Source organism: Callorhinus ursinus, unplaced genomic scaffold (assembly GCF_003265705.2).
Source record: "Callorhinus ursinus isolate GAN/ISIS: 27379988/994484 unplaced genomic scaffold, GSC_fseal_2.0 scaffold128, whole genome shotgun sequence".
In the NCBI taxonomy this organism is placed as follows: domain Eukaryota; kingdom Metazoa; phylum Chordata; class Mammalia; order Carnivora; family Otariidae; genus Callorhinus; species Callorhinus ursinus.
In genome coordinates this window covers 453,444-475,924 of record NW_027397190.1, presented here as the reverse complement: position 1 = coordinate 475,924, position 22,481 = coordinate 453,444, and the positions used below count along the sequence as shown (strand labels likewise).

At 55.6% G+C, this 22,481-nt stretch overlaps 1 protein-coding gene across 4 annotated transcripts in view; it reads left to right on the top strand.

The window, feature by feature from the left end:
* CTDP1 (CTD phosphatase subunit 1) overlaps positions 1 to 17,305 on the top strand; it is a 54,980-nt gene extending 37,675 nt beyond the window's left edge. For 2 of the 4 annotated variants that reach the window (XM_025860235.2, XM_073890121.1), the window contains exons 12-13: positions 8,429 to 8,574; positions 16,740 to 17,305. In XM_025860235.2, the coding sequence (XP_025716020.1) occupies positions 8,429 to 8,574; positions 16,740 to 16,881 (288 nt within the window). In that variant the 3' untranslated portion in view covers positions 16,882 to 17,305. Of the gene's footprint in view, positions 1 to 8,428; positions 8,575 to 11,997; positions 12,108 to 16,739 lie in introns of those variants that run through there. The other 2 variants (XR_012377255.1, XM_025860236.2) reach the window with 2 other exon arrangements.
* The last annotated feature ends 5,176 nt before the right edge of the window (positions 17,306 to 22,481 follow it).

Genomic DNA, 22,481 nt, shown 5'->3' with positions numbered 1-22,481 from the left:
TAACAAAATATGTTTTGTATGAGTTCTTTCAGTGATCTGTCTGACAAAAACATTTGTTTTAAATACAGTTAGGTTCTAGGAATTGTGAGATCTGCCACAGGCCCCCTGGCTTAATTCTGTACACATATTAGGCAGTTCTCTTACTTGGTTCAGTAGATGGGGGGTCCTGGGAAATAGGATTGAGAAATGTGAGATTACTCACCTTTGTCATATCAGGAGGTCCCCATGCCATCCTGTGCCCTGTCCCGATTCCGCCCTGTGCTCGCTCACCTGTGCAGTCACTCCATGCCTTCTGTGGTTGTCTTGACTCCGCCAGAGGCGGCTGTCCCGACGGGCTTCAGTCCGCACCGACAGGTGCTCCACAGCCAGGGTGTTCCACAGTGTGTCTGTCAGAGGCCCTGTGTCTGGAACCGGACGCCTCGCCCAGCCCCCAGCAGGCGCAGTCCCCTTCGTTTCTGTCCCTCCTTTGTCCTGCGGCCAGAGTTCTCTGTAAACGCAGCTGAACTCAAGTCCCTGGAGGCGCGTCTCACTGGTGACGAGGTACTCTGGGTGCTGCAGGGCCTGCCCCTGGCCCGTCAGTCCTTGTCATGCACCAGGCATTGTGCCGGCATCTCAGACCATCCTTGCAAACCACGGTCTGAGACAGAACCTTCTGTGGACTGTTTTCAAGGAGTTCTAACGCCACCGTGGCCCCCCTTATCTAGGGGTTCACTTGCTGCAGGCCCGGGGTACCTGCAGCAGGCCGTGCTCCAGAGGCTGGGGGTCCTCCTCCAGACGTGTGGTCAGGTGGTCAGTAGCGGCCTGGCGTCCTTGGCCCCCTTCGTGTCCCCACCAGAGGAGGAAGGGTGGGAGCAGCAGAGGCAAGAGGAGGTGGCGATGCTCTGAGAGGGACCACGTTCACACACATCTCACCGGCAGCGTGTCGCTGTGGCGTTCTGTCCACCACTAGTTACTGGCAACCTTTCCCTGTTGGTTCAGCTTTATCCTAGACACGTATGTCTAGGGTTCAGGCATCCCCTGGGGTCCTGCAGCATACCCCGTGCATAGGGAGGGACTGCTGTATACGCTGCCTAGTGTGATTATTTTTTCTGTTTTTAGTCATGTTGGTACCAGTCTGCTTTGTGTCTTGTGGTTCACACAAAGCAGAGCTTTTTGCCAAGACTCCATTACCGCGGTCACCCTTTGCTGTGGTTCAGACACAGCACGGTGGTCACACCGTGGGCAGTTTGAGCACAGTGGCGGGTTCTGTCATGCATGAGATGGCGAGCCTCATTTTGTAGTGTGGATGCTTTGGTTTTGTTGAACTTGTAGGTTTGCTTCTGAAGAGTAAGCACCACCTGTAAGCATAGTGAGCTCCGGCCGCCTGCTGCTTGTATACAGTGATACCTTTCCTGAGAGGGGGTGGGGCCTCCGTCATGGGCGTGCTGTTGTCTGGAGAGTTATGGTGCCACATGAGCTGACCAGAGTGTCCACGCGCATGGTTTCATCCATTTATTTGGCTCTTGGAGGATTCACGATGCTGGGGAGCTGCCCGGGGTGATTTCGGCCTGGTGCCACACGCCACCACTTTTTCCCTTTTGCTTCGAAGCTGCACTCGGTGTGGGACTCGTGCATCAGGAAAATCTTCACAGAGTAGCTTTTCCCACCCCTGATGGCCGGTCTGCCCCATCTGGCGGCAAATGCTGTTTTGCAGTTATATTTGGAATAAAACAGGCACATTTTCTATTGGCTTCGAAATGTTGGGACGAAGCAAGTTTATTCCAGAAGCTACCATGGACCCCAGCTTTGGGGGGTGGTGGGGGCCCACGCAGGTGTGTCTGCGACACTGTTCTAGTTTGTGTTCCTGGGTCAGGATTGTTACTGTTGTTAACACGTTCATAATGCTTTGCCCAGATTACGATCCTTAGAATTAATGGAGTCTTCGACCCTGTGTGTGATTTTTCACAAGGTGTCACTTCTCAGAGGTTGTATGTTTTATTGTAGTGTGCTGTTCTCATGGATCAGGTTTATTCACGTGTGTTTACATTTTAGGCAGACACACAAGAAAAGTACAGAATGGAATTCTCACTGTGTGTGTTCAGAGGCCGATGAGCAGTTTTTGTGGTGGGATGTGGGGGTTGTGGCTCCAAAACAAAGGTCCCACCCTCCAAGTTAAAACATGCAGCAGTCTGTTCTGAAAGTGAAAGGTCTAATATGGTAAAACAGAAGATTTGCTCAGAGTCAGGTCAGTAGGTGAAGTGTTAGCCATACATAATGAAGAGAACCAGCGAGTGATGCTACTCACACACACTGAAGAAGTGCAGGGAAGGATCATGGTTTGGAGGAAGAGCAAACCATCGCTGACCACCGCCCCCCGTGCTGGCCCAGGTGGGTAACCCCCGCCACGGCCTCCCCCAGCCTCCCCTGTACCTGCAGCTCAAGTCCATGGAACAGAGAAAGGAGGGCCCCACTCAGTCCGTAGAGCAGGCAGTTCTTGATCAGGGTCATGAGTCCGAGCCCCACGTTGGGCCTAGAGCTTACTTTAAGGGGAAAAAAAATTGAAATTTCAGAAAGCGAGAAGGAGCAAAGCGGTTCCTGAAAGCCAGCATGGGTGCAGCAGGGAAGAGCAAGCCTGGTAGTGGGTGTTCTGGCATTTTCCCTCCTGTGCCCCCAGCTCTTGCCCCGATTTGGAGGCAGGGGCATCTCCGCCCCGGCTCTGTTCTAGGGCAGGCACCAGACGCAGAGGGTCTGGGGACAGGAGATCTGTGGCCCAGAGAGTATGGAGGCACCTTCCTCCACCTGTTTCCCCGTGGGTAGCCCCAGCCACACCGTACTGTGCAACAGCTCAGGGGCTGAGGGGAGCACCCCAGTTCTGTGTCGGCGCTGACTGAGCCGCAGGCTCACCTCCCTGTGAGACCCAAAGAGGCCATGGAGCAGCATCACAAACGCATAAAATTCATGTCGCAGTCCACAGAAGGAGGCAGAACTCTGTATCTTACCCGCCCTCCCCAGGCTGGTCGCCTGCTAACACAGACGCGTGTTCTCCAGAGACTCTAAGAGGATGGCCTGTTGGAGCCGTCCAGGCCCAGTCTGAGTGAGCGGCAGCAGACGCCCACCCCAGCCAGCCCAGACGTCGGGGTTCTGAGACCAGCACTTGCAGAGCAGCTCGGCGCCGTGCTCCCTGGGCAGAGGCACGCAGCCTTGAAGGGAATGCACGTGATGAAGAACAAGCAACGGGAATTTCAGAACTGAGAAAGGCACATGCTGAGCAAAGTCCCTGACGCTCTCCAGACACTCCCCTGATCGAGTGGAGGCGAAGAGGAAAGAGCCCACGAACAGGGCTTGCCGAAACCACCCTGAAGACGAGCTGGAAAACAGATCGGGGGCCGTGGTCAGAGCATCGGGGACGTCCGGTCACCATCAGAGCCATCACGTGCGTGTCGGAATTCCCAAGACGGGGAGGACATCGGTGTGGCACAGATACTTGGAGGATGGATGGCTGCAAACCCCCAGAGCTTGGTCGAAGGCATAAATTTACTGGTTTCTGATGCTACAGACCAGTCTGGCCAGTTGCAGAGTTTCATAAAGCAGAGTGACGTTGTCCATGTTCTGTGTCTTCTCTTGGCTCCACAGCAGGCTGTGTGGAGAAGGCTTGCATTTGAGGAGGGCCCTGCGGAGTGCTGGGAGCCCTTGTGCGTGTGCTCGGAGAGGATGCCTCCCAGTCAGGGTTGCAGGGACAGGGCACATGGCAGGACTCGGTGTTCATTGGCAGCCACACACACAGAAGAGATGGCTGGGGATCGTTGAGAGAGTTATCTGAGGCTAGGTCACAGAAGTCTCTAACCCTAGGCGTCATGTGCACATTTTATGAGCAGTAAGCGCTTGCAGAGGTTTAATTGCTTGTTTTCATGGCAGCCTGAATGTTTTCCTTTTTTCTTCAGCCCTTTCAGCGGTCAGGCTTGCCGTGCAATCTCTATATGTGTCCAGCCTGAGCAGCCTCGTGGTCACGCCAAACGGGCTTTCTTCCTTGGAATGGAATCAGGCCCGGACATTGGGCAGGGATGCCTCCGTAACTTTGCCAAGTGACCCTTCTGTTCACACGCTTCTGTTCGGAGCAGGTACTCATGGACCAACAGATACATTTGTGACATTCAGGGATTTACATGGGTTAGCAGGCTTCCCAAAGTTATTTCACCAAATTCTCACCGTGAGAATTCTTGTGTCTTAGCACGGTGTTGTGTTGCATCAGGAAGCAGGCAGCTCCGTAAACAGGGTCATGAACTTTCTAGATGTCGTGAGACGACTAACATACATTAACCTTTAGAAAAATCACTTGAGATTGAAGATAAGTTGTGGAAAACAGCATTTTAATAGTAGGAGAGTGAAATGGGGATACATGTCCTAATTTGTTTCTCGTTTCCTGGAGTGTCTGTCCTGCAGGCTCGGCCAGGTCAGTCCGTGCAGGAGGCCACGGCCGAAGGAACTGTGGCAAGCCCGCCGATGGCCTGAAGCCACGGCCACCAGTGTTGCCCGGGCGTTTTCTTGCTGCCTGCAGGCTCCCAGGCCGCTGCGGCAGAGGGAATGGCAGGCTTTTTCTTGGCCTTGTCTGTTTCGAGTTTACAGGTCCAGGTGGACTTGGGCAGCTCCGCTTCGGTCCCCTTTTTTCTGCGTCCTCCTTGGAGAAAGTAATCTCTAATGTGTCTAGACACATTTCCAGTTTTATCAAGAGAGAAGGTCGCCTGTTAGAGGGAGTGACTGGAAGTTTGCTTTTCCAGCCCGGGACGTGTTTCTGTTCCCTCTCTCAACGACTCTCCACTTGGCTGCCTTACTTCTCTGCAGACAGAGGCCGTGAGGAGTCCGTAATCCCCATGGTCCTGCGTCTTCCAAGTGAGGGATGGGAATGTTTTCCAGTGCATTCAGTGTGATCCGTGTTGGCCCTTGGAGAATTCAGTAGTTAATTCAGTATAAAATGAATTTTGTTCTTCTCTTCACATACTTTTAGATTTTTCCTTAAGATTCTAAAGTTTTTACCCTAGCATCTTTTTAAATAGTATTTATGAAATAACTAGTTCATTACACATTACTGTTTTTCAAAAAGCCCAGTTACCTCTGTGTAAAAGAAAGCCCTGGAAAAATGTCTTTTGTTCTGAAACAGATCCTTTCATATGAGAAAAGCAGAATGAGGAAGAGCAAGTTTAAGCATAATTTATGAGACTGACGCGCTGCCTACTGCGCTAGGGAGGCAGGTTAAGCATAATTTAGATACGGCCAGATTTTAATGTGTATCCACGATTTTAGTTGGGCCGTGCACAGTGTTTTTCTGAATCTTCCAGTCAGCTGGCAGAATGAACACACACTTGGGTTAGCTGTCCGCCGACTCGAGAAGCGACCGGGCTCCTGCTCGGAGACAGCACCAACACTTTCGGGTCACTTCGCGGTGTCCGAGAGGCTGTGGTTGTGTACTTTGGTGGTCACGTTTAAAATAACTGATTTTTTAAATTCTTCTTTTTTCTCTTGAAAAGGTATGATGCAGAGTTAAAGGCCTGAAGTATTTTCAAAGGAAAATTTAATAGAATATTCTAATAGATTTGCTCATCAACATAGAGTAAATACAGCCAATGGAACATAATGGTGAAGTGTGAATGCGCTAACTTCTTAGAACTAACTCCATGCTTTCTATTAAGTGCATTTAGCTCAGGAGCAAACGCTGTGTGTAAAAACTTTGTAGTGACATATGATGATTTTTGCTTTATTGACGTAGCTGTCGCCGTTCCCATATTCTCACTGAGGTCAGTGTGGGAGCGACTGATAGTGTCGGGTGGAAGCTGCTCTGGATTAGGACCTCCTCTTAATCCATCAGAGCCCCCGTGGTCCATGCGGAGAAGCTCACAGGCCCTGTGGGGGTGCCTGATGCCGGGAGGCGAGGAGTGAGCGGCCCTGTCCCTGAATGCGCTGAGGGGCTGGTGGGGCGGGGCCAGGAGGGCATGCACTTGGCCCATTGTAGGGAGGGGCTGCAGCCGGCCAGCCTTGCCGGGAGCTTCCTTAGGGGACACGACCCAGTTGTCCATGGGGAAAAGTCCGTTTTTGTGAGTTAAGTACCTCTGACTGCCTTTCTTCCTCTCTGTGTTTTCTGGAATAAGCTGAAAACCTGGTCTTTCTGAATTAATGGATTTTTTAAATTTAACATTTAAGTAGCCATAATATCCCTGTAGTTCCAAGTTCAAAACGCCTGAAAGCCGCTGTGAGCAGGGTTCCCACAGAGAGCTTTCACCTTGGCTGCAGCCGGCCCGGCGTCCCTGCAGAGCATGGCCTGGCAGTTGGGAAAACGGTGCCCTCACACCCGGTGGCTCTTGTCTTAAGTCCGTGTTGGGAAGTGGGTCGAAAGACGCATCCATTCTCGCCCAGATATGTGGGGGTCACAGCAAGCAGCTCTGACACCGCCAGCCTCCACACTCCCCCTCGTCAGACGCCAGTCACACGTGGGGGGTGCGGGCTTGTCACGCCTGCGGGTGACCAACCAGCTGAGACTCGGGGTTCCCACCGCCTGCTCCTGGCATATTCCATCCTTTGCCAGAGCTGCTCCTGCGCTACGTTTAGCGGCTTATCACGTAACGAAGAGCATGACAGACGCAGATGAACAGGCGAAGAGCCACATAGGGTGCGGTGCGCAGGGTCCCGAGCGTAGGGGCCGCCGTCCCCGTGGAGTTGGGGTGGGCCGCCTGCCAGGATGCGGAAGCTCCCCGAGGCCTGGAGGGTGGGGGTGGGGCTGCAGGCTCCAGGCTTCGCTCTGGCCGGTCTCCGGTGACCAGACCCGCCCAGAGCCCACCTAGAGTCGCCTCATTAGAAAAAGAGATGCTGCTGTCCATCTGGAAAGTGCAAGGGGCTCAGGAGCTCCATGTCAGGACAGAGGGACAGAGACCAATAAATAGATCTCTTACTGTTTTACACATCAGATAACCTTGTTACGTAATCATCCACTTTGAGGTCCTAAAGACGTAATTATGTTGACTTAGAGGATTTTTGACATCGTTGTTTGCTTTTTCTGTATATATATTTTGAGGGGGAAAAACACCTTCAGTTCTGAAGTGTGGTCCCTAGGACTCAAGCGATGCACTTGTTAGTGTGGTCATCTTTGTGTTCCACTTTGCGCCTTTTTTAATAAGTTGATGTTAACGTCCTGAAACGTGTTGGCACTTCTCAGGCGTGCGTACATTTGGGGAAGTTACAGAGGCCTTGAAGCCGAGCTTCTGAGCCTGGGAGTTACCTCTGTGAACGTCTGCCCTCCGGGCTTGGCCACCCTGACCACACACGCCCCTAGGAAGGGCTGGCTCTGCTGCCCTGCACTGCGGGGCCCCCAGCCCACCCACCGATGGGGGCCACACAGTGTTTCTGTCACATGTTAAGTTAGAACAAAGAAAGATCCCAATTTCAGTTGTGCCGGCAGAGAAAACAAGCGGTGTTCCAAAAATGTCGTTGGAGGTGCTCAGAAATCCAAAGCCGTTGACAGGACAGTTCTGTCCTGGTGCAGTGGGTCACCTCCCGTTCCTTATTTTCTCCTTTCCACCTGATCTCTTCTGGTATCCAGTGTCTTTGTGAGAGGACCAGGGAGAATTTGAGAGAGAGGCATGGAGACCAGGGTCAGACAGGTGGAAGGCCAACCCTCACCCCATCTTCTGTCTCCAGGCCCACCCCAAATCTGACGGAACAGCTCCTTCTGACTGAACAGGTGTTAGGAGGCAGCTTTCATCCCCCTTGGCCTGGGCAGCCCGGCCTAGCTGTGCTGGTGGGAGAGCCATGGGAGCCTCCCCTGGCGGGCGTCCCTGGGGACCCGGCGTCCGGAAGCAGATCTGCCCCGAGCTGTAGGGGAGCGGTGAGGGCTGATTCTAGGGCCCTTGCCTATGAGTTCCCATCACCCTCACTTGGCATGTCTGTGAATGGTTCGGCCTGGGACCTGTGGGAGAGAACAGGTGCCCCCGGGCACAGCTGGGGACCCCACCGGCAGCAGCTGCCCCCACCCCAAGACTCCAGAGCGCTTCCCGGAAGGCAGTCGTTCTGTGTGGCTCATTGATCATGAGCATTTGAACAGAATCCTCTGATTCTGTTCACCGTAAAGTTCATTCGCGCACTAGCGAGAAAACCCCTGTTAGAATCATGCCGCCAAGAGAGGACTGCCCGGCTGTCCCCATGACCTGCACCAGGGTCACACGTGGGGTCCTGGGATCCCAGGAGGGGCGGCCTGGGCCTTCCCAGCTTTCCCTCGCCCTCCTCATGCACCTGCTCGGTGCCCCTTGGTGCAGTGCGTCTGCAGACCCAGGGACTTGGCCCAGCGTGGGGCTGGACTGCAGCCCGTCCACCAAAAGCGTGTGCGTGTGGCTGGGTGTGGGCGGGGGCCACGGGACGTGGGATGGGAGGTGGATGTGTCCCCACACTGACTCTCGTGCTCTGCCAGGTGGATGACATCCTAGGAGAGGGCAGTGACGACAGCGACAGCGAGAAGAAGAGGCCCCCGCCCCGGGAGCCCCAGGCCACGCCGGAGGCCACCCTGGAGGCCACACCGTGCAGCGGGAGGACCACCGCAGGCAGCCGGGGGCCCAGGTGAGGTGGGCCAGGGCAGGCGGCAGGCCCCGTGGCGTCTGCAGGTGCGATGCGGTCACAGAACAGTCTTTGTGGTTTCAGTTAGGCCCCGTGGAGATCTCATTTCCTTCCCTTGGGAGAGCGCTTCCTGTGTGTGGTTGGTGGGAACACCTGCAGGACCAGCGGTCGCCAGCCGGCGGCACCGTGGCAGCGCGTTGCGGCCGGCTCCCACTGTTCCCCAAGCCCCGCTCTTGCGCCGCAGCCCGTCGGTGGGTGGTGTGCGCTGACGCCGCGGCAGCCTCCCGGCCAGCGCCCCCACCGTGACCGAGCCCTCTCCTGGACCGAGTGGGGTGCGAGGAGTCTCCTCTGAAGCATCTTCTTGTCTCGCTCGGATTCGCTTCTCACCTCATGTTCTCTTTGCTCAACTTCCTTCTTTTTTGCCTCTTTCCAAGTCTTCCGACCCCAGTGGCTCAGTTCAGTCTGGCCCGAAGCCAGAGCTGCTGTCCCCAAGCGTCCCTGAGCCTCCCCGTGGGGCCCTGCTGCCTGCCGGGACTGGCCTCACTGCTCCATGGCTCCAACGCCATGTTTGTTCTCTTGTTTTGGTGGAGTGGGTGCATCTTCCAGAAGCTTTCTGGGATAGTGTGTGTGGAAGGCAGGCAAACTTCGCGCCTCAGGAAATGCCTTCTTGGTTTTGCCCACGCTAGCTTGACAGTGGAGGGGAATCAGTGGTCCCGGGAGGGCACTGTGGCCCTCGGAATTCAGACAGCGTTGCTCCAGCTCTGCACACAGTGTTGGCGGTGGTACCTGCTGTCTGCCGCGGTGAGGGCCTCTCTCCCCTGCTTCCTGCTGTCTTCATCCTGCCCCATGTGCCCTGCAGTGTTCGCACACCATGCATCAGAGCCCAGGCTGCTCACGCCAGGCCAGGGGTTCTTCAGCAGGACCACCCCAACCCCTGCCGACCCCCCATGACGAGAAACGAGCAGGCACGCGTCCCAAGAACCTCCTTCCAGCCACACAACAGTGGGCAAGCTCTCGAACCTCCCGTGCCTGTTTCCTCTTCTGAAATGGGGGTGTTGGTGGTGCCGCCTCAGGGTCGCTGCAGGTCAGCCAGTGAATCGAGGCCGGTACAGACCGCACACGCGTGTGCTCGCCCTGTAACTGGGATCTGCCTCTGTGTGGGGGCTCTTTACCCACTGAGTCTGTTCACACCCCATCTGGTCCGACCCTAAGACGTTCTGTAGGTGAATAAACAGCTCAAAAGAGTTTAGTTTACTTGAACAGTCCAGTTACAAAACAGGATTGGGCCAAAAATTCTAGCAGCGACCAGAGAGAGGGCGCAGAGATTGGTGGTTCCCTGTGTAGCAGTTTACTCCGAGAAGGGAAGTGGACCTGCAGCCACGCTTCGGAGCAGGCAGACGGAGCCGCTTCTCACGGTGCTGGTGCCGTCCCACCCGTCAAGCCATGCAGCAGAGCGGTGTGAAACGCTGTTCGGTTGTTTTAGGAACTAGTTGTTTTAAAGTTCCGTATTGGGTGATGGTAAGCCTTGCACGATCACTGTGCTGGGCTATGTCTTCCTCTCTGTGCAGGGGTCCCACTGGGGCCTCTGAGGAGCCGGCCTCCCACCCGCTCTGAGAACCCGGGTATGGAGGTGCCGGCTGGTGCCCGTGACTCATGACATCTTCTTGCTGATTTGTAGCTCTGGTCCTGCTCTTGTTTTCTCTGTCGAATAAAAAAAGAAATTGAGGCATTTTTCACGAAGACTCAGGCCTGGCCGGAGCCCACCGGGAGTGTCCTCTCCTCAAGGGGCGGGGGCTGCAGGCGCTCAGCATATACTGAGCTGAGCCCTGTGCGCCACCGAGCCCCAGAGTGAACGTCCTGTTTTGTTTCTTCGTTTTCGCTGGTTCACGTGCCCACAAACGACAGGCACCAGGGCTTGTCGGAAAGAGACTTTGCTTTGATGTGGTTTGGGTGCCGGCCTTCTGCACTGGAGGTCCGTGGGGCAACGTGGTTTTAGTCCCAGGGCGCTAGGTTTCCTGCGTCTCCGTGGTCAGCGTGCATAGGGAGTAGAAGTCTAAGCTTCCAGCTCGGAAGTTTCTCCTGGTCCCGTGGAGAGCATCTGAACATGGCAAACAAGAAGCTTGAAATCCTCCAACTTGTGACGGTGGGGGTGGGGGGCTGAGCCCCCAACAGGCGCCCCCCGTTCTGGGAGCCACATCTCTGACCATGAGAACCAAGCATTCCCAGACTTTGCTCAGACTCTGCTTGCTGTGTGGGACGTACTCTCTTACCTCCTACGAGCCGGCTTCCGCTCGTCCCTGAGCCCGGAACACTCACGGGGCTCCTTCCCACCTGCTGCCTTCCTCTGTTTCTCCTGAACTTCGTACGTGTGGCCGTGGCGGGAGCTCGGGGTTTCTGGGTGTGCCCCACGGCTCTGACCCTTGACCACAGCGGAGTCAGGCGCACGGTGGCTCCCCGTCAGCCAAGGCGGATGACTTAGGTTTGCAAACCTCGTTTCTTTCTGTACCAGAGAAACTGGCAGATGTGCGGTTCTGGCTGTATTTTGTTCTTGTTCACGGGGACTAGACGTGGAAGTGAGCAACGGTGGGCTCACAGGCTCCGCTTTCCACACGAGTGTCTGCGTAGCCAGAGTGCTCAGCGGGCTCTTCATGTGCCCGAACGGCCTGGCTGGTCACGGCACGCAGCAGCCATGCTGGCCAGGGAGAGGCCAGACCCAGCTGCTACAGGACAGGAACCACAACTCCTGCTTCCACTCACAGGGAAGACGTGGGCCAGAGAAGCTGCCGGTGAGCACAGCCACCGTGAGGGCTGTGCGGGGGGACGAGAGCAAGTAGGTGGACGACGTTGCAAAGTGCAGCAGGGAAATGAACGTTCTCCAGGGGCCCGAGGGTCGAGCTCAGTCTCAGAAGAAAGAACTAGCAGAGTAGTGCGTGCCCACAGTGGGAGCCGGGAGGGCATGGAGGGGAAGGGCCGAAACCCCCCCAGATGGATGGAAGGCATTCTCACACATCCCGAGCCCGACAGACTCCAAGCAGGGTCAGCACAGAGATCCACGCCCAGAGACGTTGTGGTAAAAGTGCTGAAAGCCGGAGACAGAGCACATGTGGACGACTGGACGGCACCGCCGAGGGCGCCTGCAGGACGCGCAGCCAGCTTCTCGTCAGAGACCGTGGCACGCCCAGGTGTTGGAGGAAAAAAGCATCAACCAGGCAAAACTCTGTCAGAAACGAAGGTGTGATGAGGACCTTCCTGGCTGGGAACGGAGAGAATTCATTGTGAGCCAGCCTGACCTATGAGAAATCTGGAAGGGAGCTCTTCGGTCTGAAAGCCAGGGACCCAGAGACCAGGATCACGCAAAGAGCACCGTGTAATTATCGGGCAACGTGAATTTATAGTTTTCTTCTCTCTCCATGTAACTGATATCAGGAGCAGTTGTAGAAGATGACGTGTTGTCTGTGGGGCCCGCAGTACGGAGAGCCGAGTGTTCACCAGTGACCACGCAGGGGCAGGAGGCACGAGATATTTCGGAAGAAACCGTAAGTGAGAAGGTTCGAGTGACGCGTGGTCAGCATGCGTGTTTTCTTCCCTTCTGTCAGCCTCTGTGTAAGACAGAAAATCGCACACGGTGTCCGGGTTATAACGGCGTGTGGCACACGTAGATACACCGCGAACGACAGAGGCTCGGGAAGGAAGGGCAGGCCCTGAGCGGAGGGACAAGTCCGTACCCGTATCTGACCGGGTGAGACCCGGGTGCGTCTGCCATCCATCCTGACGGCGTGACATGGGTCCGTGAGAGGAGCCCGCAGCAACCACTGGGGAAGGAAGTCCAGGAGACCGTCCTGCAGCGTCTCAGTGGGTAGGCTCGCTTAGTGCAGAAGGAGGCAGTAAAGATGAACGGGGTCAGAACTGCACGACCCCCGAGCATGACCAGTGTGAGCGGGTTGGGCAGTCCAAGGGTAGACAGCCTTCGTGCTTCTTAAGGGTGAGCAGCGGGGAGGGAGGTGGCAGCTCAGCGGCACTTGGAGGCTGGACGCCCGCCGTCAGTCATGGCAAGGGCCGAGAGGCAGGAGGCAGACAAACGGCCACTCAGTCCCCCCCCACACACACACCTGTGGGACACGCCGGCGCGCCCACAACGGCCCACACCGTCGTGAAAAGGAGCAGCTCGGGAGGACTCCCTCCTCCTGGTCCTGGGCAGTGCGGCTCCGGCATCAGTGTGGTGGTCATGGGGTCGAAATCCTCACGGATGAGAAGACGCCCACCGTGCCCACCGTGCCCACGCTTGCTTCAAACCGTGCACGTGTCTGAGAAGGGAGCTGCCTCGGGCGTGGTCGTCCCTGCAGAATCCAGACCTGGCCTTCCCACACATGCGCGCACACGAAACAGGTTTGCTAGCCGAGACGGTGACCTCGCCAAGTGCAGCCCTGCAGCTGCTTGTTCTCGGCCAAGAAACAAGCTGCTTTAACCGGCAAGTTGAAAACACATGCTTTGTGGATACTGTCGGACAGTCGTTGGTGAGACAGAAGCCGTCATGTGCACGATGGGCAGCACCCTCGAGGCACCAGCGTGGGCTTGCGGCAGTGCATTCAGAAGCTGGACCATCGAGGAAATGTACACATACTGATGCTGCTGTCATGTTCTTGCTGGATTCCACGCCCTTAGAGGGTTTTCCAGGCTTTACATTTCTTCCACGTTAAGCCTGTCAGCATTTCTGTGCAGCTGTGCGGTTGGTTGTAACAACAAAATACAAATACTGTGTGTGTTCTGCTCAGGGGGATGAAGTTGGTATCATTCACAGGCTTTTATTAACCATCACTTGCAGGCCTGTTCCCAATATTGGAGATAATTTTTTAGAGGGGGCAGTAGGGGCGGAGCGAGAGGGAGAACCTCCAGCAGACCCCCTGCTGAGCACGGAGCCCAACCTGGGGCTCGATCCCATGACCCTGAGATCACAAACTGCCCCGAAATCAAGAGTCAGTCACTCAACCGAGCCCCCCAGGTGCCCCGAGATAATTTTTAATTACTACAATTCCGTCATGCTGTGTATAGAAATATCATCTTCCACACATTATTTAACCAAAAGGTTTGCCCTTCTTAGTCCGTCTCTTTTTATACTTTGTCTCAGAAAGGCTTGGCACATGGCATTGCCCCCTGGGCCACCGGCCGTTTCTCCCTGATCTTGAGCCATGCACTTGGCTCCCGTGGGAGTGCCTGGCATGACCTCGCCAACGTGGGGCTGCTTACGCCACGTCTTCTCTCCTTCTGTCCCTTTTGCACACGAGACGACCCTGTTTCAGTGAAGTCAGTCATTTCTAAGAGGCACCACCCTGCGTGGGACAGTGTGGGGTCCAGCCCCCCAAGGATGTGGCTGTCAGCTTGCCTCTGTCTGGTTCGTGGTCTCCTCAGCTACAGACGGGAACGATGCCACCCCTCTCGTGGGCTTTTTATGAAGATTACAGGACACCTTGCCCCGTGCAGCCAGGGACCCAGAAGGCATTATCACCCGTTGTCTGGGAATACAAGGAGCATTTGTGCAGTGAGCCCTACCCATGTGTGGGCCGTACACAAGCAACAGGACTGGGCGCCTCTGCCCTAGATGTTCTCCCAAGTGCAGGCGAAAGGTTCACAAGGGGTGCCTGGGGGCTCAGGCAGTCCGAGAAGTGTCTGCCTTCGGCTCAGGTCATGACCCCGGGGTCCTGGGATCGAGCCCAGCATCGGGCTCCCTGCTCGGCGGGGAGTCTGCTTCTCCTTCTTCCGCTGCCCCTCCCCCCACTTATGCACGCGCGCGCTCGCTCTCTCGCTGTCTCACTCTCAAAATCTTTAAAAAAAAAAAAAAAAGGTTTTCACGAAAGATTTTATCACAAATAATCATCGTTGTAAGATGACTGTTTTGAGAGATAACTCTTCGAGCAGTCTGTAGCTTTCCCCTGCCCTGGCCCTGCCCTCGAGGGTCCCTGCTCTCCCCTGAGCTCTGCCTCTGCTACCCGGGGTCCCCACCAGCATGCACCCCTTGCCTCTGCCTGGGGGGTTGTCCGAGGCGCTTCTGCGGGTTCCCAGTCCACGTCCTCACAGCAGTGGGTCTGGCTTTTTCCTGGACTTGGGGGGCTTCATCCCCGACCACGGGAACTCTCTGTCTTTGCTTTTTTGCCTCCCTTCTTGCACGGGAGTGAAAGGGAACCTGGATGGGGGCCGGGCTCTCCACAAAGAGCAGACCATTTGTAGCAGGAGGCAAGGGAGGTTGGTGGTGTTTGTCACTTCCTGAGACCGGGCCACTGTGCAAAGCAGAGGACACCCCAGAACGGCTTTGACGGTGTGTGCACGCAGTGTGAGCTGTGCTCCCAGTCAGGCCGCGATTCTCAGTGACTCGTGGAAGCCCAGGACTGTGAACACATCCTGACAGTAAACCGCAGATCACGTGGGGAAACCGGAGACAAGCCTTCACGTTCCCCCCGCGTGCGCTTCAGCTGCAGGCCTGAGGCCGGGTGGGGTGCCGGAGGACGGGGTGCCCAGAGGACAGGGTACAGCCAGTGTTTTCCCAGGTTTTCTCAAAATCACTGGCATTTCTGATAAACCTCCACCACTCAGCAGCAGCCAAGCCGTGTTCCTACCCTGTGGGTCTGGGGCTCGGGGCCCACACACACTTTCCTGGGCAGTGCCCCATGGGACGCTGTTTTTATTGGGGTTGTTATCAGTAGTATGAACACCCTCTTACGGTATTTAGATGGGCACTTGCCGTTTTTACGTGAAGCAGGTTACCTGTTGTGTGTGTGTGTCATTTCTAAATACAGCTTCTTCACCACTCAACAAATGGACAGTCATCTGAGTGGCCTCCTAGTAACTGTGCTTAAAAATAGCTTTTGTTCTGGGGTGCTTGGACTCTTGATTTCGGCTCAGGTCGTGATCTCGGGGTTGTGGGATCGAGCCCCGATTCAGACTCCACGTGGAGTCGGCTTGTCCCTCTCCCTCCCCCTGGCTTGCATGTGCATGTGCACACTCTAAAATCAATAAAATTCTCTTTTAAAAAGCTTTTGTTTCAGGATATCTTGCAAATCCAAAATTAAGCCTTTGCTGAGTTACCTGACAGTGTGTCCTCAGGCTGCATGTGTGCCTGGTTTGGGCCCGACCTGGGGTTCGAGTCCTGCAGATGGACACCTGGCACCTGCCACGTAGCCCCGCACCGTGGCCACGGATGCTGAGCCCCTCACACTCACCGTTGCCAGCCTGAGCCGTCACACAGGTGCCTTACTTATGTTTCCTTAGTCCTTTCCAGGGTTTCTGTCCATTTTGAATTTGTTCTTCTGTCAGTTGCTGTTTCCTGATTTGGGAGTGTTTCTCACAGATTATTTATTGTCTTAACCAGTTTGTAGAGGCTTCCTCTGTTTTATAGGTCTTAGGTCACGTGGGTCCTAGTCTTGCAGAAAGTCTTCCGACCTCGTGTTTGTGACTTTGCCAAAGGCTTTTCATGCGCTTCCGTCTGTGATCAGGGTAATTTGTGTTGATGCTGCCTCGGGAAAGGGGAGTTTGGAGGCAGTGGACCGTGCCCTGGCCCTGTGTGATCACCTGGGATGTGCGGTGGCTTCCACATCTGCGAGGTGGCACAGCAGTTTCTCTGACAGACCGGCCTGTCTCTTGGCACTCTGCATGCTGGTTCGTGTCTGCTGGTTCTTGGAGCTCCAGGAAGAAGGCAGGAGCACGCCCTCCGGTCCCCGCGTCGGTCCTCAGTCACACCTTCCGCGCTCATGGCATCCAGCCCTTGCCCTCTCCCCACGTCCTCTAGGGTGATAGGTGTTCTGTCACCTGCCCGTGACGCCCTCGCGTACAACCGACTGTCGCTGCGCGGCCACCTCTGAATGCGGGGCCTGGCGGCCTGGGGCATAGAGCGAGTGCCGTGCTCCGGGGTCTGCTGGCCCTGCGGTCTTTGACCATCGGCTCCGACTGGTTCTCGCACTGAAGCTAGGACAGCGTCTTGCAGTGATGTTCGGCAGAGGACAGGGATGCACTGCGCGTGTGCGTGCCACGTGGGTGCTTGCAGCCTGCGGTGCGTGCAGGGCACAGGGATGCTGGTGCTGGGGGTGTGTGCGTGCCGGTTCCAGGGCGCGTGCGTGCTGGGGCGCCCGTGTGTGCCCGCTCCCGGGGCGTGCGTTTCACGGCCTGCGTCTGTCTTGCAGGGGCCACAAGCGGAAGCTACCCGAGGAGGACGCCGGCAGCGCGTCCAGTGGGGAGTCGAGCGGGGAGGACGAGGAGGGCAGCAGCTCGGAGGCGGACGAGATGGCTGCAGCGCTCGAGGCAGAGCTTAACGACCTCATGTGACCTGCAGGGTGCAGGGCCGACACCCACTTGGCGCTCCGTCCCCGGAGGGCTCCAGGCCCCACGGGCCCTTGGATGGTTCCTTTTTTCCAGAGAGATGTGTATATTTGCAGAGCTCCACATACAGAAACACGTAATTTTGCAGAAATAGGTGTTTTTAGAGGTTTTACTACGGAAAGTCTACTTTTCTAAGGGACAGTGTCCCGGGAGGCGGTGTGCCAAAGATGTTGCCACGCCCCGCGCAGCCTGGTTCGGAGTGGGCATGCAGGACGCGGGGCAGCAGCCGGGGCACCCCGACGGGGGTGGGGCAGTGGGCGGGCGCGCAGGGCCCTCCTCCGGGACACAGATGTAAAGTTTTTGTATATCTATTTCACATTTGACCCACCGAGCAGATTTCTCTTTCATTTAATAAAACTCCTTTTTGTAAGCTCGTTCCCTGGTGTGCTGGCAGGAGCCGCCCCCGCCCTGAGCGCCCTGCCCGCCCAGCAGCCTGTGGGCCAGAGAACACTGCGTGTTGGGGCATGTGCGTGCTGGGGTGCCCGTGCACTCCGGGCCCATCGCCGGGAGAACAGACCCAACTTCCTCTTCTAGGCCGTTCTGTGGAGGCTGGACTTTTTATTACTTGTGAAGAGCTTCTCAGAAGCTTGTACCAAAGCATTAAGAACGCAGAGGGTCGCTGTTACTGTGGCTACATCAGGCGATGAGCATTGGATCTAAGATAGCCCAGAAAACAAGGCAGTTCCGACCCTGACTGACAAGCTGGAGATCAGGGTTCGTCACGCGGCGCGTCCCCCGGACGCTTGGTCGTGCATCGTCCCTGTGCCTGGGTCTGACCCACAGGCCCCTTGCATTCGTGCGGCTCCGGTAAGAGCTGGTAGAGAGCCCAGGGGCCTCGGTTTCCAAGTCCCCTTGTCCAGAGATCTCTGGGCGCAAGCCTTGGTCCATGCCATCCGTGGGTAATTCATCTTGATGGTCCCTCTGAGACGGCCCCTTCCTGTTGGTGGCGGCTGGGCTTTGGGCTGGGGGCGACCCGGGATGTGTTTGTGAGCCTCTAGAACAGTTTGAGGTGCTGCTTAAAGACATCGTTGGCTTAGCCTACCTTTTTCAGTGTAGAGCTGCAGGCCCCACAAGCCTTTTCTCCTCCCCGTTTTCCAGACTGCTTACTGAATTAGAGGTAATGTGTTAGGCTCAGGCTGTGTGCTATAAATGTTCTTTGAGTGCAAGTAACAAAATCATGGCTCCACTGGGGTTATCTTGCTGTGTTACTCACTTGTCTGAGAAGTGATGGATGGAGCTTCAGGTATGGCTGGTTCTAGGTTTTCACTGGATACTCAGGCATCATCAAGAACCTGAATCCTCCTCCAGGAGTTTGGGCTATCTCTCTCCTGGTTGTACTCCGTAGGTCTTCACACAATGGGGCATGATGCCTAGATCCCATCTGTACTTCCCATGACAGGCAGAGAGGGAGAAGGTGGGGGTATTACCATGTGCACTGGATGGGTGCGCGGGCAGGCAGATGTCCAACAATCAAAGCACCACCCTTGCCTTGTTCTTTTCCAGAAGGTAGGTGTAGCTACGTAGATTTGCTCCTTTCTACAACAGCAATAACCGAAGTCTCCAGGAGCTGGGCTCGGAAGGGGAGGACCCTGATGCTCTTTCTGTTAGCACAGAAATGGAGGCAGCACAACTGTGAATTGGAAGAAGCTGGAGATTTCCTCCTTAAATGCCTCAGGCCACGGTTTCTAAAAGGGCTCAGTGCTAATTCCGTATCTTGCAGCATCGCTTGCTGTCAGTAAAAAGTGTCTGAACTAAGGTGGTGGGGCTGATCCTGGGCTGCTGGTTGCTGTCACATCTGGACGACTTTGTGGGGGCTCTGCACACCCAGGAGGGTGGGGACGGAAGCTGTGTCCATCTCAGCTGGTTGGGCCCTTTCCCGTGGGTCCCAGAGGGAGACAGGGAGACCGCTCCTCAGGGCTCAGATGCCCCGGTGCCCCGAGTGCCCCAGTAAGCATCGGGATAATGAGAGTGGTTGAATTTGAAGAAAAGACCCGGACCGGTGTTAGCAGGAAAGAAGGGCCAAGGCCTCGGGAACATGAGAACGTGGTCTGGCGAGGGAAGACCGGGGGCCCCACGGAGCGCAGCTGAGCAGGAAAGCACGGGGGTCTACAAGGTGCCGTCCCAAAGAAAGCTGGTGTCTTAAGTTCAGCTGCTAGGAGCAGAGTGTGCCAGGAGCCATGGTGCTGGTCAGGATCCTCCAGCAGCCCCATGTTTCTTAATTTTCTGCCACGTGGTGGTTTCCTCTGGACGCCGGGACTTGCCTTGGCCGGCAGCATTCCCGGGAGCAGGCGTGTCCATGTGGGGCATGCCCGTCTGCAGTGGGGCTCTGCCCTTTGGGACCGCTGGGCAGGAACGGGGCCTGTATGCCCACAGTGGCCTGCCCCTGGTCATCTGGCCTTTGGTGTTCTTGTCACTGTTAACCACGTGTCTGTGCCCTAAATGCACGAAAACTACCTTTTAAACAGACTCCAGTGCCCCTCCCTGGGGAGTGCACGTTGCAGAGCCGTCGGGCTTGGGGCCTTCACTCCTGCCGCAGGGAGGCCGTGGGGGCTGCAGGTGGTAACGCTGACCGTGCAGCCTGGTCAGGAGACACTGAGTCATCTGTGCATCTCCGTAAGAAGCTTTAACAGGAGACTCGAACTTGGTGCTCTGCACATCAAGTCTGAGAGCTCTGCAGTCCGTAAAAGGGCTGTAAGGAAACACGTGATTGGGAATTTGAAGAGTGAACTCCTTAAATCCACAAGAAATCTTTGTACAAGTAGGTAATAATTAGGCCATTTATTTACAAACACTGAAAAATCTGAACCTGGAAATTTAATGGAATTTTTCTTTCTTCTTTGGGAAAAAGAATGTTGAAACTTTGTGTGAATATGAGTGGATCCCATGTCCTGAGTTTCTCATGTTTTCAGAACAACCTTGTCCCTAGCCAGTCTGCAGACCCTGTCTGGCAGGGGGCATGGAGTCAGGGCCAGGCGGCTGTGGACGTGTCCGGGTGGGGACCCCTGGGCCCCTGCTCCCTGTATGGCACCAGCGGAGGCTCTGGGGGATTTTACACGCTGGACGCACTGGGACTCAGCACGGTTGTACACGTGAAGGGCATGCTTCGTGGCGTGGGAATTGCATCTCCATAAAGCCCAGCCGTCCAGCACCTGGCCGAGGCGTGCTAGCCTGGGTTTGCACACGTGTGTGCCCACGTTCAAGGCTGCAGCCTGGTTTTTAAGTAAAGCTTTCCGTTTTGAAAGTACCACCCAGATGGAAAACCTTTCAAGTACCGAAACGGAAACAGAAGACACACTCATCACACCACCCGAGCCTCATGATCACATAATAGCCTTTTCTGCGCTTCGCTATAATCATTTCCCTTGTTTTTTTTTTAAATTAATCTAATTGTGACCTTTTAACATATACAAATCAAAGATGAAGAAAAATTGCTAGAATCCTGCCACCTAATTTAACCACATTAACATTTCAACGTGCTGTTTGCCCACTTACGCATATCATTTCAATAGACTTTTTCTTGAGCAGAATTGAGGGGAAGGTATGGAGATTTCCCAGAGCCTTCCGGCCCCCACACGTGCACGGCCTCCCCATTGCCTGTATCCCCCAACAGAGCCGTGTATTTGTCACTGTTGATGAGCCCACCCTGACACGTCCTAATCAACCAGTCGTGGTTTGCGTTGGGTAACAAGGTGGTGTACGTTCTGTGGGTCCAGACAGATATATGATGTCATGAATCCACCAGAGTAGTTTCGCTGCTCTAAAAATCCTGTGCTGTCCCTCCCTCTCTCCTAAGCTGCCCCCCGACAACCACCGAGGCCCCTCTGTCCCCCTGGTGGTGCCTTTCCCAGGGCTCCCGGCAGCAGCTCCACAGACCGGCCCAGACCGGTTGTCTCCACGTGGGCACGCGCACTCAGAGTGCCTCTGTCTTTGCAGCATCAGAACCCAGACTCGGAAGTTCCTTAAGACAGACAACCTGGTTTCTTCAAAACATAATTTCTAAGAAAAAAGAAAAGGAACAAATGGAGGGGAACCTAGTGGCTAACGAGCCCTGAAGTGCGTCAGCAGCTCCCGGTGTGGGGCTTGCCCGGGTCGGAAGGGGGCGCACAGGCAGCCTGGCAGCTTTTAACCTGGCGTAGACGATACTGGTGACTATTTGTCTTAGAGGATTTACTTAGATACTTAGACTGTTTGTTTTGGGGGACATACTTTTTTGAGAGTCCCTGTCTGTTAGAAACCTGGAATGCAAGGTCTGGGATTTGCCTCAAAATGACAGGGCGGGGACGGGGGGAGGTCCCGATGAGAACGCTGTCCGGGTTCATCAGGGGTGAAGCCGAGGTCTGCCTTTGGCCTGTGTCTGAAATGTCCCCGGACAGCCAGCCAGATGCACAGAATGCGTCCAGCTCCTCGCCAGGAGACGGCAGGCACACGGGCGCGACCCGGCCGTCTTTCCAGGGAGGATTTGGGTTCATTGGTAGCGAGGAGCAGAATGAAGTGGCATGTTTTCGGTGGTCATTTGCAAAGAAAAGGCTCCACACAAACGTGTGAGGACCACTTTCCCGCGGGGGGAGCCGTGGCCCCCAGCCACAAAATTTGCCCCAATTTGGCTCCAAACTGAGACCCTCTTGCCTTTTTTAACCACAACTTCATGGTTCTTGCGACGTCAGTTCTGGTTTCTCTCTTGCACATCTGAGGAGGATGAGTTAGTGTGTGTAGCGTCCTGAGGTCTCCAGTCCGGTTCTCAAGAGGCCAGCCCCTCCTCCTCCGCAGTCCTGGGGCCACGGGAGCTTCCCCGCAGCTTCTCCCCACTGCACCTGGCCCCTTGTCAGCGTCCGCCGGGCGACCTGCACCTGCGCTCCGGCAGCTCCCGCCTCCGTGTCCTGCGTGTTGCATCCTATTAGAACACCAGGCTCCTCTGAAGTTTCCTTCGGGTCCTTGCGTTTTACAATTTTGTAAAAGATAGTTTCTCTTACTCCATATTTTTCAACCCCCTCCCCCACGTTAAGATTTCTAAAAGTGCGTTCATTCTCAGAGGAAGAGCGGTCTGTTCATGCTCAGAGCATGGTGGTTTGGGACAGTATCACTACCCCGTGTCGACAGCAAGAGCAAACCCCCGACCTGCAAGCTCGGGGGCTCTGACGTCCTCCTTTCCGCTCTCCGAGCAAGCTGCTTCTCCCCTGCAAAATGTTACTTAGTTCTGCCTGGTTTGGGATTTTAAGAGGGAACCCTCTTTTCCTCACTTAGCGTTACGTTTTTGGAACTTGTCCATGTCAGGGCCCTATGTCCTGTGTTCCCCAGTACCCCGTTAGAGGAACATTCCGAATTGTATTTGTTCATTCTCCTTGTGATGGATGCTGCCTCTAGCTCTCGAGGGACAAGTGGGCTGCTGGGAGCATTCTGTGTGTCCCCAGGTTTCCTAGATGACGCAGTCACCTTCCTGGTTATGGCGGCTCACACTCCACCCGGCCCTGCCCCAGGGGCAGAGGGCCACGTCTGTGGACGGGACCTCCCACGAGCCCTGCTCAGCCACCAGCCTTCCCTGACGGTCT